The sequence below is a fragment of the Brachionichthys hirsutus genome, chromosome 10, assembly GCF_040956055.1.
Source record: "Brachionichthys hirsutus isolate HB-005 chromosome 10, CSIRO-AGI_Bhir_v1, whole genome shotgun sequence".
Classification (NCBI taxonomy): Eukaryota; Metazoa; Chordata; class Actinopteri; order Lophiiformes; family Brachionichthyidae; genus Brachionichthys; species Brachionichthys hirsutus.
The window spans coordinates 13,563,100-13,577,700 of NC_090906.1; the positions used below are offsets into that span (position 1 = coordinate 13,563,100).

General features: G+C 57.1%; 2 protein-coding genes across 5 annotated transcripts; both read left to right on the plus strand.

Moving 5' to 3' along the window:
- The first annotated feature begins 229 nt into the window (after nucleotides 1-229).
- On the plus strand, nucleotides 230-8,090 carry rabep1 (rabaptin, RAB GTPase binding effector protein 1). Of its 4 annotated transcripts, none has more exons than XM_068744137.1 (19): nucleotides 230-366; nucleotides 1,744-1,872; nucleotides 1,952-2,113; nucleotides 2,182-2,342; nucleotides 2,413-2,532; nucleotides 2,636-2,771; nucleotides 2,846-3,024; nucleotides 3,394-3,495; nucleotides 3,588-4,043; nucleotides 4,142-4,246; nucleotides 4,324-4,440; nucleotides 4,699-4,797; nucleotides 4,961-5,101; nucleotides 5,514-5,703; nucleotides 5,798-5,809; nucleotides 6,266-6,321; nucleotides 6,439-6,537; nucleotides 6,720-6,836; nucleotides 6,989-8,090. In XM_068744137.1, exons 1-19 carry the CDS (start codon nucleotides 309-311, stop codon nucleotides 7,088-7,090), a joined length of 2,541 nt encoding a protein of 846 aa, XP_068600238.1. In that variant the 5' UTR covers nucleotides 230-308; the 3' UTR covers nucleotides 7,091-8,090. The 4 variants fall into 4 exon arrangements, with proteins under 4 accessions (XP_068600238.1, XP_068600240.1, XP_068600239.1 ...); XM_068744139.1 differs by having other exon boundaries at nucleotides 3,397-3,495; XM_068744138.1 differs by lacking the exon at nucleotides 5,798-5,809.
- Nucleotides 8,091-9,305: 1,215 nt separating this feature from the next.
- mpzl1l (myelin protein zero-like 1 like) lies at nucleotides 9,306-14,343 on the plus strand. The gene is made up of 6 exons (XM_068744142.1): nucleotides 9,306-9,378; nucleotides 11,591-11,772; nucleotides 11,882-12,092; nucleotides 13,025-13,148; nucleotides 13,763-13,868; nucleotides 14,248-14,343. Exons 1-6 carry the CDS (start codon nucleotides 9,306-9,308, stop codon nucleotides 14,341-14,343), a joined length of 792 nt encoding a protein of 263 aa, XP_068600243.1.
- Nucleotides 14,344-14,601: the final 258 nt, after the last annotated feature.

Below are 14,601 nucleotides of genomic sequence, written 5' to 3' on the forward strand. Positions count from 1 at the left end.
AACTCATTAGTTTGTTAAACATGAGGGCAAATGCTAAATAAAGCAGTGGGCCGTGACGACATGACGCTAAAAACAAACAAACAAACATGTAACTTCTATGCTTTGTGTCACTCCTTGTGTTTTATAGGGTCAATACGCGTCAAAGAACAGGAGTCAAGTGAGCATGTATTTTATTTTGAAGGTTCAACCGGAAGGCGTACCCTCCGCCCCCTAGCTTAACCGCAGTTGTGATGTTAGCTTGTTTTCTTGGACACTCTTAGCGCGTACCCCAGTTTCCTGGTGAGTCCCTCCGGCCCCCCCTGGAAGCCATGGCCGACCAGGCCTCCGACCAGGCCTCGGAACCCCCCCTGCCGGCCCGCCATGCCGGTAGGTGTGCTTGTTTGCGGGGTGTTTTGTTTTGCGGCTGCTGGACGCTGTGAGCGGCGAAGCCAGCGGCCTACGGATCCTCCAGCAGCAGCAGCTAGTTAGCATCCTTCAGCAGCAGCAGCTAGTTAGCATCCTTCAGCAGCAGCTAGTTAGCATCCTTCAGCAGCAGCTAGTTAGCATCCTTCAGCAGCAGCAGCTAGTTAGCATCCTTCAGCAGCAGCTAGTTAGCATCCTTCAGCAGCAGCTAGTTAGCATCCCCCAGCAGCAGCTAGTTGGCATCCTTCAGCAGCAGCAGCTAGTTAGCATCCTTCAGCAGCAGCTAGTTAGCATCCTCCAGCAGCAGCTAGTTAGCATTCTGACGTGTCACTCACTATATTATTGATCACTACGCAGTTGGTTCATGAATAGTAACTCCGCCGTTACTGAAGCCTTTAGTGCCGCACGCGATGAAGCTAAAGGAACGAAGCTAACGCTGGTTAGCTTTAGCTAATCCGGCTGATGTGACCCAAACGTCGGCTCTGGCCCCAGCACGGACGCCGTCGGTGCTGCTGGACCTGCAGGAGGTTCTCCCGCTGGTCCCCAAACAGGGGTCCGCGGAACCACCCTGGTGTCCTGCAGGGGCCCCCGCCGGAGCTCACCTGCTTAGTCACCGGTCGGTGCTGTAATCTGCACTCGTCAATATGGTTGCGTTTTCGCGGTGGCCAGGATCGATCGGGATGATCGGGATCCTGATTCCACCATCATCCCAGCTCACAGTTACTGGGCGAGACCCGCCCATCAGTTAATCAATACTGTGATCAGTGTTCAGGTATTATCAGTTAAACGGTAAAAGCCTGCACCAAGCATGTTCCTAATCATCAGTATTGATCTTTCTGTTCCCTATTTAGAGCTTTTTGATCTGCGTTCTAAAATGATTTAATATTTTTGATGATGTAATCTGAGTGGATCGGTTTATTTCCATGTGAAACACTTCAAAGCGATCAATAAGGATGAACAGTCCAGCTGTTATCGTCTCCACTGACCCTGAACGCAGCGCTTTAGACGTACTCTAGTTAGCGTTAACTAACCCGCCTGTTAAAGGTCACCACGATGGACGGACTAGTTAACGTCTGAGTTCACTTCTTCTTCTTCTTCTGGTTTTCACGCTGCTTAAAGAATTTGGTCACGTGATCCAGACCAGTTCTGAGTGTAATCAGATTACTTGGGTATGTTCACCTCTTCCCCTTACGATGGGACGTCGGTTCCGGGAATGAACGGGTCGTCGTGACGACGTTGGTTCAGCGTTGACCCTGGCGGCGGCGGCGTAGCGCTGCGTTGTCGGCTGGTGACGAGCCGTCGGATGATGGGGGGCTGTCCCGTGTCTCGTCCGTCCCCCAGAGGAGCTGCAGCAGCCGACGGACGCTCTGGAGCAGGAGAGGTCGGAGTTCATCCGGCTGAAGCAGCAGCTGGAGGTCGAGTTCAACCAGAAGAGAGCAAAGTTCAAGGAGCTGTACCTGGCCAAGGAAGGTGGGCAGCCCCCCCCCCCCCCCCACACACACACACACCAGCCGGGCGGGGCTTCATCTACCTCCCTGCCCCCCCCCAGAGGAGCTGGAGGGCGTCCAGGTCCAGCTGGGTCAGGCCCGGTCCGAGGTCGAGACCATCAAAGCGGTGGCGACGCTGTCGGAGAGCACCAAGCAGGAAGCCGTCGAGCAGATCCGAGGCCAGTGGCAGGAGGAGGTGGCGTCGCTGCAGGCCATCATGAAAGGTAGCCCCGCCCCCCCCCCCCGCCTCCTGTCCTCGCAGCGCGCCGGCTTCACGCCTCCTTCTCCCCAGACACCGTGTGCGAGTACGAGCTCCAGTTCCACCAGCGCCTGGAGCAGGAGCGAGCCCAGTGGAACCAGTACCGCGAGGCGGTGGAGCGGGAGCTGGGGGGGCTGAGGCGCCGCCTCACCGAGGGCCAGGAGGAGGACAACCTGGAGGTGGAAATGAAGAAGGTCAGTTTGGGTCTGGGGGCGTCGCCGTGGGGGTCCCGGTTCTTCTAACGGCCGTGTGACCCCGCCCAAGGCCCAGGAGGACGCCGAGAAGCTGCGCTCGGTGGTGCTGCCCATGGAGCAGGAGATCGCCGCCCTGAAGGCGCGGCTGGGCGGCGCCGAAGAGCGGGTGAAGGAGCTGGAGGCCTCCAAGGTGAGTCCGAGCTCCTCCTCCTCCTCCTCTTCCTCGTTCTCCCGCCGGTGAAGGGGCGATGGACGCTTCTGCCGCCTCGCTGACCCGTCCCCCTCCCCCCCAGGTGAAGGAGCTCAACCACGTTCTGGAGGCGGAGAAGTCCAGCCGCACGGACCTGGAGATGTACGTCGCCGTGTTGAATACCCAGAAGTCTGTGCTGCAGGAAGACGCCGAGAAGCTTCGCAAAGAGCTGCACGACGGTACGCTGCTCGGGGGTCGGCCCTCTGAGGGGGAGGAGGGGTTACTGTGTGTAACTCCTCCCCCTCCTCATCAGTGTGTCACAAGCTGGAGTTGGAGCGGCAGCAGCACAACCAGCTGAAACACACGTGGCAGCGAGCCAACGACCAGTTCCTGGAGTCCCAGCGGCTCCTCATGAGGGACATGCAGCGGATCGAGAGCGTCCTGTCCTCAGAGCAGCTCCGCCAGGTGGAGGAGAGCAAGACGCAGGACCAGGTGCGTCCAGACGGCGTCCCAGACGGCGTCCCAGAGGGCGTCCCAGACGGCGTCTCAGACGGCGTCCCAGACGGCGTCCCAGAGGGCGTCCCAGAAGGCGTCCCAGAGGGCGTCTCAGAGGGCGTCCCAGAGGGCGTCCCAGACGGCGTCTCAGACGGCGTCTCGGGCGTCCCAGGCGGCGTCTCGGGCTTCTCAGACGGCGTCCCAGAGGGCGTCTGATCGTAAAGCTGCTCTGTGATTGGAGGATGATTGAGTCGTTATGTAGAGGTTGGAGACGTGTTGGCGTGCACGTACGTGCACACGCACCTCCAGCAGACTGGGACGGAACCAGCATGGATCTGATGAGGGTCATGTGATCAATGGTTTCAGGAGGAGGAGGAGGAGGAGGAGCGGCTGAGCCAGATGAAGGAGGAGGCAGGAGACGACACGGAGCCGCTGGATGACCTCCTGCTGGGACTGAGCGTGGAGGAGGTACGAGCAGGACGCCACGGGACCCGCCCCTCTGGTGCTGAGGACACGCCCCCTGCCGTTCGGGCATTAAAGCCTGTCTCCGTCCCTTCCAGCCTCACGCCAGCCACAGCGCCCACGGCTCCGTCCACTCCTTAGACGCCGACGTGGTGGCGGGGGGGCCCCTGGACCCCCACAGGGACGGCCTGCGGCGGGCGCAGTCCACCGACAGCCTGGGCTCCTCGCCGCTGTCCGTCTCGGGTCTCTGCGGCCACAAAGCGAAGTCCGCCGGCCACCTGGACGAGTCGGACTTCGGGCCCCTGGTGGGCGCCGACTGTGGCGTGGCGGACGGCACCTTCGGCGACGCCTCCTCCGTCAGCTCCATCAAGCTGACGCCGAGCCACTTCCTGCTGACCAAGGACCAGGAGAAGGCCATCAAGGCCATGACGCCCGAGCAGGAGGAGACGGCCTCGCTGCTGTCCAGCATCTCGCACGCCGCCGACTCCGCCTTCCTGCCGCCGCCCGGCTACAGGCTGGTCAGCGACAGCGAGTGGAACCTGCTGCAGCAGGAGGTGAGGAAGCCACGCCCGCAAACGGGAACCGGGCCGACGCCCGTCCACGCCGGCGTGGCCTTTATTGATTAGCGATTAGCGTCGCTCCGTGTCTCCAGGTGAAGAACGCCGGCAGGAAGCTGGGCAGACGCTGTGACATGTGCTCCAACTACGAGAAGCAGCTGCAGGCCGTCCAGGGGCAAGAGGCGGAGACTCGGGATCAGGTTCGCGGCGCCGCCTTCCCCGGGCATCCGACCACGCGCGCCTCGATAGCGGCTTCTCTCCGTGCCGTGTGCTCCAGGTGAAGAAGCTCCAGGTGATGCTGCGCCAGGCCAACGACCAGCTGGAGAGGACCATGGCGGACAAACAAGCCGTGGAGGATTCAGCGAAGGCAGGAAACGAGGAGACCGCGGCCAAGGTTTGGGTCCGGGTCCGGGTCCGGGGCAGAGCCGTCCCAGAGCCGCTCGGGACTGGAGACCTCTGTCCTCTGTCGGTGTCTTTGTTTAAATCCCCCACGGCGGGGCAGGAAGTGTCCTGTTGCGTTATGCTGCATTCAGGGCAAATCCGAAATCGGAGCTCTGACTTCCTGCTCACGTCGTTCCGGTGTAATTTGACCTGTTTGTTTGAAGCGCGCTGACATACGACACGGATCGCCGGCGTTCTGTCTGTGTTGCAGGTGGCGTCCCTCCTCCAGAGCGTCCGGGCGTCGGAGGCGCTGCTCGGCTCCCTGCAGGAGGCCTTCAGCGAGGCCAGGAGGAGCACGCGGGAGCAGATGGTGAGACCTCTCACACGGGCGTGGTCAGCCTCGGTTACCCCGGCAACAGTTAGCTCTGGGCATGAAAACGGAAATAGAATTCACTCAAAGAACAGAAACACGGTTACGCGTTAAAGTCTGCGTCGCGGCGCCGGCGGGCCTGGTCGGCCATCTTGTTTTCCAGGCGGTGCTGCTGAAGTCCAGGGAGCAGGTGGCCGATGAGCTCAGCCGACTGCAGAGAGACAACGAGAGCCTGCAGGGGAAACACAGGCTGCAGGTGGCGCTGCAGCAGCAGGAGGACTTCCACATGCCCACCTCCGCACAGGTACGACACGGAAACCGGATTTAAATCAGCAGGTGAGGAGGAGAATCCATGCTAATGTTAGCACTGAGACTTCAGGCTAATGTTAGCACGGAGACTCCATGCTAATGCTAATGTTAGCACGGAGACTCCAGGCTAATGTTAGCACGGAGACTCCATGCTAATGCTAATGTTAGCACGGAGACTCCAGGCTAATGTTAGCATGGAGACTCCAGGTTAATGTTAGCACGGAGACTCCATGCTAATGCTAATGTTAGCACGGAGACTCCAGGCTAATGTTGGCACGCCTGCAGCTAATGTAGCACGCCTGCGGCCGGTGTTAGCACGCCTGTGGCTAATGTTAGCACGCTTCGTCTTTGAGCGAGCCGTTTCCGATTTAAAACGTTGACGCTTCAGACGTCCAACTCGTCCTCAGGAGCTTCGTGACCTGGTGCTGCGGCTGCGGGACGACTCGGTGTCCTTGAGGACGTCAGCTGACCACACGGAGGAGAAGCTGAAGGCGGAGATCCTGTTCCTGAAGGAGCAGATCCAGGCAGAGCAGTGTCTGAAGGAGAACCTGGAGGAGACGCTGCAGCTGGAGATCGAGGGCTGCAAGGAGGAGATAGGTGAGCCGTTAAATAGCTAGACGTCCTCTTCGTCCTCTCCGTCCTCTTCGTCATCGCCTGTGTTTCTGCTTCCTGTTCTCCTCTGATCATTCAGACATCCTGGAAGGTATGACAAACCCTCGCCGTGCTTCCTGCTTGTGTGTCCACGCTAACGCCTGTAGCTGCCTCGTAGGCTGCTCTTATCCTGTTGCTTAGCAACGCTGAGTGACACCGTGTGTGTGCGCTCAAGCTAATCCTGTAGCTAACCGCTCGCTTGTCGTCGCCTTCATGGTCCAGATCGTTGTTAGATTCAATGGGTTCACATAGGGACCGGTTTCAACTGGCAGAACCATCCGGCTATCAGCGGACCAATCAGAGCGGAGCAGTGATCTGATTGGATACAGGTAAACATGCAGCCAGAGAGGAATCTGCTGCCGCCTGCTCCCCATCAGCTCCAAGTTAAAATGGGAGCCGTGGCTCCTCCCACAACAGGAAGTGTACCTCTGAACTGGGGTTTCGCAGTTTCTGGTTGGTCTGGATGGAGTTGTCTGATTGGCTCCTCTAATCGTGTCTCCTCCCACAGCCTCGTTCTCCAGTCTGAAAACGGAGATGGAGCGAATCAAAGCGGAGAAGGAGCCGGTAAAGAAAGACGTTAATCAGTGATGGTTGAACAAACCCGTTATTGATTTCTGATCATGAAAACACAGGACGAAGGGTCGCTCACGTTCGCGTCTGTCTGTGATTGGTGGATTTCAGTTAGAGCGCAGCCTATCAGAGAAGACCGACGTCCTGGAGAAGCTCCAGAGTCTGAAGACGAGTCTGGAGCAGCAGCTCAAAGAGAGCCACAAGGCAAAGGTGAGTCCTCACCTGTCCACCTGGTAGGCCACGCCCACAGCGGAGAAACGCTGCTTCCAGTGGTCGGGGGGGGGGGGGGTCGGATTCACCTGGAGCATGAGAATGTTATTTACTGCAGCTGAGTGAGTGTAACCTCTGTGTGTGTGTGTGTGCGTGCGTGTGCGTGCGCGTGCGTGTCTCAGGCGGCTCTGGAGTCTCAGGTGTTGGATGAGAAAGGTAAAGCTCAGCGTCTGCAGACGGAGCTGGACGTCAGCGAGCAGGTCCAGAAGGACTTCGTTAAACTCTCTCAGACGCTGCAGGTGAGCCCCGCCTCCCCAGGTGAGCCCCGCCTCTCCAGATGTGGGCTGTAACCCCCCCCCGGGATGGCGGGGTCGCGATCACGAGGGGGGGGGTTGGACCTAAACCCGAGCTGTGGCTCGACCAATCACGTTGCTGCCGTTCCCGCCCTCAGGTCCAGCTGGAGCGGATCCGACAGGCGGACTCTCTGGACCGAGTCAAGGTCATCCTCAATGACACCAACCTGACTGACATCAACCAGCTCCCAGACACATGACGGCGCCGTCGCCATCCTCCTCTTCCTCCTCCTCCTCCTCCCGTAACCACAGAGGAAGAGCTCGGAGGACCGGGACCGACGCGCGGCGAGCTGTGAACATGTGAAGGACACTGCTAATGTAAACACCTGAGTGGACCCGGGAGGGGCGTGTCTTGGTTCGCAACCAAAAAGCTTTCGTCCACCTCGTCCGTCCACTTCTGTCCTCCCAGCGGCGGATCGGCGCTCCCCCCCCCCCCCCCCCCCCCAGCACTCGTCTTGTTCTGGTTGTTTGACGCGATGGCGGCAGGAAGAGGAACTTAATCAGGATCCTCCACGTCTCCGTCTCCGTCCCTGTCTCCGTCCCTGTCTCCGTCTCTGAGCAAGCAGTCGGTTGTTTTACGGCGGTCATGAAGGACAAACCTGAAACGTGGCCGTTGCTTTCAGGGGGATCAATTTGATTCCTACTATGGTGAAGGCGTGCAGCGCCCTCCTTCCTCCCAGTAGCACCTGTCACCTTGTTTGGTGGCGTTGGTTGGTTTCACCATGGGGGCGGGGCCGGGTGAGTCAGTCAGAGGCTGGGTGGGCGGGGCAGAACGTGATGTTTTCCTGGATTGTGTTGACTTCAGATGTTCTTTCTTCCTAATTCCACGTCTGAAGAGTCAAAATGATCTGACGGGGTCATGTGAAGGGTCACAGGAGGGGGGGGGGGCGTCCAACAGTGAACGCAGGAAACAGCGTTAGCTCAAAGAAGATCTGAGGCTTCTTCTGCGGCGGTTTAACGCCACCTGGCCGGAGCGTCCGCGCCGGCCGCCGCTCGCCGTGAAGAGCAGGAACATGGATTGAGTTTTTCTGACGGTTGGAATCGTGTCATTAACGGAACTAAAGTTCAAAATCATGCTAACCTGTCCCCCAGGTGCACGGAGAGGGCGTGTCTCAATGTCTGATGATGAAGTTATGTAAAAAGTATATTCTAAGACGTGAACCCACAATGAATAAACAGACTTGTTCTTGTTAAAGATGATCTCTGCTATGACCAAGTTAACTCTTTGAGTGCCGTTGACGTTTCCAGAACGAGAAATGGCAGGAGCAGGGGTCCCCAAACTTTTTCCTTCTCTGATGGAGGGCCGGGGCCGGTTTGTAGGAAGAGTGTGACGATGGGGGGGGGGGGGCGGTGTCTAAACATTTAGGGGCCGAATGCGGAGGCAGGCTGTGGTTTAGGGTTCATCTCACCATCACAACTACACAGCGACATGAATGGAGTGTCACACACGCAACGCCTCTCTCACCCAAACTCAGTCTCTCTCCAGCACTATCAGGAAGAGCAGAGGGGAAGAACGACTGGATCAATCAGCTGATCCAATAAGAACGACTGGATCAATCAGCTGATCCAATAAGAACGACTGGATCAATCGGCTGATCCAATAAGAACGACTGGATCAATCGGCTGATCCAATAAGAATGGCTGGATCAATCAGCTGATCCGATACAGCTGCAGAGGAGCAAACAACAAACCTCAAGTTATTGTAAAGAACCTGAATGCTGCACGCCTCGGTTTCGAACCCAGGACCTTCTGGCTGGGAGTCAAGTGCACTACCCACTACACCACCTAGACACTACCCCATCAAACATTAGGATAAATATAAAGTAGCATTGTTGACTTTAGACCAGAGGCACTGGTTTTGAATCCAGTACGACGTCACCTGGTCTGAGACACGCCCACTCCACATAACACAAAAGGAAAAAGCACAACATAGCAACACAACAACACACTGGGTTCGCATCCGGCTGTGGGAGTGGGGGAGGAGCAGGGGCGGCAGGGCAGGCCCAGGGCCTTGCCTGGGCGGAGTGGGCTGGACCGCCGGTCCGCTCCGCCCAGGCGTGCCCTGGACCTGCCCTGTTGCCCCTGCTCCATCTCATTCCCGTAGTGGGATTCGATACCAGGGCCATTTTGCCCCCCCCCCCCCCCCCTACAGTGCTGCCAACCATGCCACCGTGGAGGTGAGGAAACCTGCCCTGTTATTACAAAGTAATTACTATGTCATAAGTTGATATTACAGAGCACCGGAACATTAGATTGAACTGAAGACATCGCAAAGTTAGGTCCTGACGGTGCCGTCCTGTGGGTGGCAGCAGTGAGCGAGCGCCCCGCGGGGCAACGTCGGCCGAAGAAGAAACGTATCGGACGATAGAGGGCGGAAAAAAAAGCCGAGGGACTCCTCCTGTTTACAAGAACGTAATGGAGCCTAAACCGTCGGAAAGCTGCGGCCAGCGGCGGCTTTTGACTGGATTTATGCTTGTCATGGTACTCGGTGAGTCCTCGATCCCGATCTGGATAAAATCCCGCCTGTTAATGTTTGAGCTTGGTGGGACTCACGTTAGCCAGCCTGCTAGCTAGCTAGCGTTGTTGTGTGTCGTCCTGGTCACCTGCCTGCTAAACCCCAATTCATCATAGAGCTAATTAATTAGCCTTTGTGGAGAGCTAGACATTAGACATCGCCACAGTCACCTTAGCAACGTCAACTAGCTCGTCCTCGTTAGCATGTCGATGTAACGTTACAACATTGTTTTAGTAATTAATTGAATTAAAATAAAAACTGATTTATATGGTTGCTGCCGCCTGCGGTTATTGAACAGGTTAGCCCGCTGAGACGTGCGGTGGGGCGCTAATGAGGTGTATTTGGGTTTACTTTGTGCTGACGGGAGTGAAAGACTCGGTTTGAACGGGCTCGTTTGATATGGCCGCTAACCAGCACGGGATGCTAACACTATTAACGGTGTATGTTAGCGGAAGGGTTAGCCAACTGCATTTAGTTAAAGGGCGTGCCAGCTCATCAACTCTGGGTGAACGCTAGCCTGGTTTACCGTGGCTAGCTCTGTGTTAGCAATAACAAGCTGGTTTACCGTGGCTAGCTCTGTGTTAGCAATAACAAGCTGGTTTACAGTGGCTAGCTCTGTGTTAGCATTAACGAGCTGGTTTACCGTGGCTAGCTCTGTGTTAGCAATAACGAGCTGGTTTACCGTGGCTAGCTCTAGGTTAGCATTAACGAGCTGGTTTACCGTGGCTAGCTCTGTGTTAGCAATAACAAGCTGGTTTACCGTGGCTAGCTCTGTGTTAGCATTAACGAGCTGGTTTACCGTGGCTAGCTCTGTGTTAGCAATAACGAGCTGGTTTACCGTGGCTAGCTCTAGGTTAGCATTAACGAGCTGGTTTACCGTGGCTAGCTCTAGGTTAGCATTAACGAGCTGGTTTACCGTTCTGCGTCATCAATAACGCGAGAAGGTTCGGTTCAGAGTTCTGTCATTTTACTTTACTGTCTGCAGTTCGTGCTGCTGCCTCCAGCTCTGCAGCTAACGGTTAGCTGCCTGAAGATGCAGCTCAAAGAAATCAAATTTAATATTCATATTGTTTTACGCGTTTTTAGGACGTTATTCGTACCCCGAGGCCTACGTGGTGTTGGTTCGTTGTTAATAACCAAATCACACAAGATCAATGCAAAAAATATTACAAAAAAAGCTCTATACCCAAAAGCACCAGAGAATAGGATCTCAGAACCAGAGGGACCCAGACCCAGAGGGTCCGGAATTCTGTTCTGTGGAGCCATGGGACCGAACTGGACTTTCTGGGGTCTCTGGATCAGGGTAAGGATGAAGCGCTCTACACGGAGCAGGGCGGGGCCTCGGCGATGCTCTGGGGCTGCTCTACTTCCTGGTCCGCTTGAAACCAGAAGAAAACGTCCCCCTCTGTGAGGAAGCAGATCTGGGTCAAGTCCTGGACCACTCTCGATCCGGGACTTGGAACATCTTCCAGCTCTTTCTGTAATGATCCATTTGAGTGGTTCTGGAGTTCTTCCCGATCAATCGGTTACTTTCCTAACGGACTGAATATTGATAATGATTTGTTTCCTGTCTGTCCGAGGCTGCGTAACTCGAGCTCTCTGCTGCTGACATCATTTTGATCTGATTTCTGATTGGACGTGAGCGTTTTGAGAAGACGTGGACGTCTCCGTGTCTTCGGTCCCTGGACATCGTGACTAGTGTCACCTGACAGGACGGACGGACGGACGGACGTTTCCTTCGTGCTGTGAAATGATTCTGAAACGGCTTCCTGGCTGCGGCGGCAGAGTCCGTGTCGCCGGCCTCAGGAAGAGAACGCTCCGTTTATCTGGCTCCGCCCATCTCAACGGGTTTTTCCAGGAGGCTCTGCTTCAGGAAAGAGACACAAGTGCTCAGGTGTGCATTGGGAGGGGGCGGGGCCCCGCACGCACGCACGCACGCACACCAACAACGATGTCTCCTCTGGGATGTGAACAGAACCCTAAATATAACCGTCTCGGCGTGAAGCTGGATCGGCGCCGGCCCGTCTGAATCCATCCTGTTTGTGTGAATGTAGCTCACAGCGGACCCCCAAGGAGGGGGGGCCCGTCCCCAGAGGACACGTTGGACCCTCACACTGTCCCCCGCAGGGGACACGTTGGACCCTCGCGTTCCGCATTCACACTTGAACGTCTCTCCGTCTCCCAGCAGCCCCCCCGGCGGCGGCCCTCGAAATCTACGCCGACTACGAGCTGGTGGTCCAGAACGGCACCACGGGGGTCCTGGGCTGCTCCTTCCTGTCCAACGTGGCGGTCAGCGTCTCCACCTCCGTGACCTGGAACTTCCAGCCCAGTCAGCCCGACAGCCAGTCCTCCAAAGTGCCGTACATGGTGAGTGCGTCCAAAGCGAGGAAGGGTTCCCCTCCTCCTCGTTTCTACCCGTGATTACTGATCAATAAACGACCTCCGATGTTTGAACTTTGTGTTTTCCTCCCGGTAGATTTTCTATTTCTTAAACGGGAGCAGCTTCCCGGCAGAAAACGAGTTCAAGGGCCGAGTCCAGTTCGCCGGGGACATGTCCAAGAGGGACGTGTCCATCCGGCTGAGCCCCGCCCAGTTCAGCGACAACGGGACCTTCTTCTGCGACGTGAAGAACCCGCCGGACGTGACGGGAACGCCGGCCCGGACGGAGCTCAGGGTCGTCCTCAAAGGTGCGTCCCGGCGAGCCCGCTTTAACCCATTCAGCGCCGATTAGACTGGGTTTAGTCCCGCTGGGAGTTCATCGTGCCCTGCTGGGTGAGACCTGAACACGCTGTGACACGCACACACACGCACACACACACACACACACACACACACACACACACACACACACACACGCATGTGTGCGGTAGAACCGGTTGTCGCTTCATCGCATCGGCGCTTTTTGGTTGTTCCTGTGAACCGTTTAAACTGGATCCCTGTGGAATGAGGGCGGGGCAAACCAGCGGGGGGGTGGAGCTACAGATCATAACTATCAATAAACACTAAACCACGGCTCGGTTTGTGAATGTTTTTATTTAGAAGGCTTTAAAGATGAAGGGCGGGGAGGTTTGAAACGTTCACCGGTGCGTCCAGGTCTGACAGCCAATCAGACGCGAGGACTCCGGGGGCGTGTCGGTTGTTTATCTATGTATCTACATGTGTTGACTTGTTGTTGACTCCGCCCTCCAGGTGGGAGCGGAACACAGCGAGGAATGTTTGACTGAAATCAGGGTTTGGGCTGCAGGATGGCCAGTTCTGCTCAATCGGTGATGGACGGATCCGGGTCCAGGTACCGGTCCCGGTCGGGTTCTGGTCCAGGTACCGGTCGGGTTCTGGTCCAGGTCCCGGTCGGGTTCTGGTCCAGGTTCCGGGTCGGGTCCCGGTCCTGGTCTGGGTCGGGTTCTGGTCCAGGTACCGGTACCGGTCCAGGTCCCGGTCGGGTTCTGGTCCCGGTCCTGGTCTGGGTCGGGTTCTGGTCCAGGTACCGGTACCGGTCCCGGGCGGGTTCTGGTCCCGGTCCTGGTCTGGGTCGGGTTCTGGTCCAGGTACCGGTACCGGTACCGGTCCAGGTTCCGGCTCGGGTAGTGCTGCAGGCTGACTGCGTTGTCTCTGCTGTCAGACGCTCTTCCTCAGACCAGCACCACCATCATCGTCGGCGCTGTCTGTGGCGCGCTGCTCGTCTTCATCGCCATCGCTGCCTGCATCATCATGAGGTTCCTTCACAGCCGCCACGACTACGAAGGGTGAGTCCGCCTCCACGCCGACCACAGGTCACTAACCCGTCACAGATACGAGTGTTCATGCGGTGCTCGGTGACCAATCAGAACGCAGCAAGCAGCCGCTGTCCGGGGAGGACGGCCTCGTCTCGTCTTCTTCGTTGGTGTCGTCTGTCTAACACCTGTCTGTGTGAGGAACCAGCCTGATTGGCTGCTGGGGCTGCGTGGACCGGCTGCTGATTGGCTGCTGGGGCTGCGTGGACCAGCTGCTGATTGGCTGCGGGCTCTCTGGGGTTGCTGTTTGTTCTGGTGTCGCTCTCCTCCATCTGCTAACGGCATGTCGTCTCCTTCATCGTGTTTATTCTCCTCATCCTCCTCTGTTCTTCCTCAGCAGCTCTCCCCGTAGATTGTTTCTGTCTTCAGTCAAACTAAAACGACTATGGAAACGCGTTCCTGATGATTATTTGATGTTTTTGTTAAGCGTCCGGAGGATCAATGACTGACTCCGTTTGATCAGGTGTAATTTGATCCTGTTGGTCCCCGGTGTCTCCTCCCGTGTCTCATTGTCATCTCTCATTGTGTGTGTTGTGCTTTTGTTCACGTCCGTCTGCGCACCATGACAAACGGTAACCCTAAAGTAGGTGTACCGCCCTGGAAGGCGTGAGCTCTGAGGCTCCGAGGCCACGGAAGAAGCTGGAGTCCAGGCTGGAGGGCTCCAGGTCCACCAGTCCGTCCGGTCCACTGCAGGTAGGAGGAGCCAGGAGACGGCCTGCTTCCTGAGTCGCATGATCAAAGAACAAAACGTCACGAATTTAGCTTAGCTTAGCATAATGGCTGTTTCAGTTCTAGCATCAAACAGAAGTGACGATAGACGGGCGATACGGGAACGGTCCCGGAACTCTGTGCAGCTTAGTTTCTGGATCCGGGGTTGGTTCTGACGATCCGGTTTGGGATCGGTGGTTGGTACCGATGTCGGGTCCGGTGGGACGTCCCCTGACGATGGACACCAACCTGCTGAAGACATCGATCAGACGTCTGATACTCATGGTCACTGACGCGACCAATGAGAGCCCGAGTCTGCTTCGATTCGTCGACTGGACTAACCCCTCCCCTTCCTGTGTCCCAGGGCCCGGTGATATACGCCCAGTTGGATCACACCGGCAGCAGGAACTCCTTCCACAAGATGGAGCCGGTGGTCTACGCGGACATCCGGAAGAACTGAGGAGGAACTCGAGACCAACGCGAAACCCAACGCAGGACCGTGCCGGACGTGTGTCGGGGAAATTCTGCTTCTGAACTCCAGACCCGGTTTGATGACCCGGATCAATTAAAGTCCTGCAGCACGGAGAGACGACGAAGATTCCGACAGCCTTCCAGGCCGATCCAAAACACCAGATGAACTACCCCCCCCAGCCCCCCCTTCGAGGACGCGGACGCCGCTGACGGGCCTCGGCGGTCGGCTGGCGCCGCTCGGAGGTTC

Bases quoted from the DNA above. Each gene is read 5' to 3' on its own strand.
- rabep1 (XM_068744137.1), top strand. From the start codon at position 309: ATGGCCGACCAGGCCTCCGACCAGGCCTCGGAACCCCCCCTGCCGGCC. The intron at 2,114-2,181 runs GTAGCCCCGCCC...CCTTCTCCCCAG, and splicing joins GCTGCAGGCCATCATGAAAG to ACACCGTGTGCGAGTACGAG. The intron at 6,837-6,988 runs GTGAGCCCCGCC...TCCCGCCCTCAG, and splicing joins AACTCTCTCAGACGCTGCAG to GTCCAGCTGGAGCGGATCCG.
- mpzl1l (XM_068744142.1), top strand. From the start codon at position 9,306: ATGGAGCCTAAACCGTCGGAAAGCTGCGGCCAGCGGCGGCTTTTGACT. The intron at 12,093-13,024 runs GTGCGTCCCGGC...CTCTGCTGTCAG, and splicing joins GCTCAGGGTCGTCCTCAAAG to ACGCTCTTCCTCAGACCAGC. The intron at 13,149-13,762 runs GTGAGTCCGCCT...ACCCTAAAGTAG, and splicing joins AGCCGCCACGACTACGAAGG to GTGTACCGCCCTGGAAGGCG.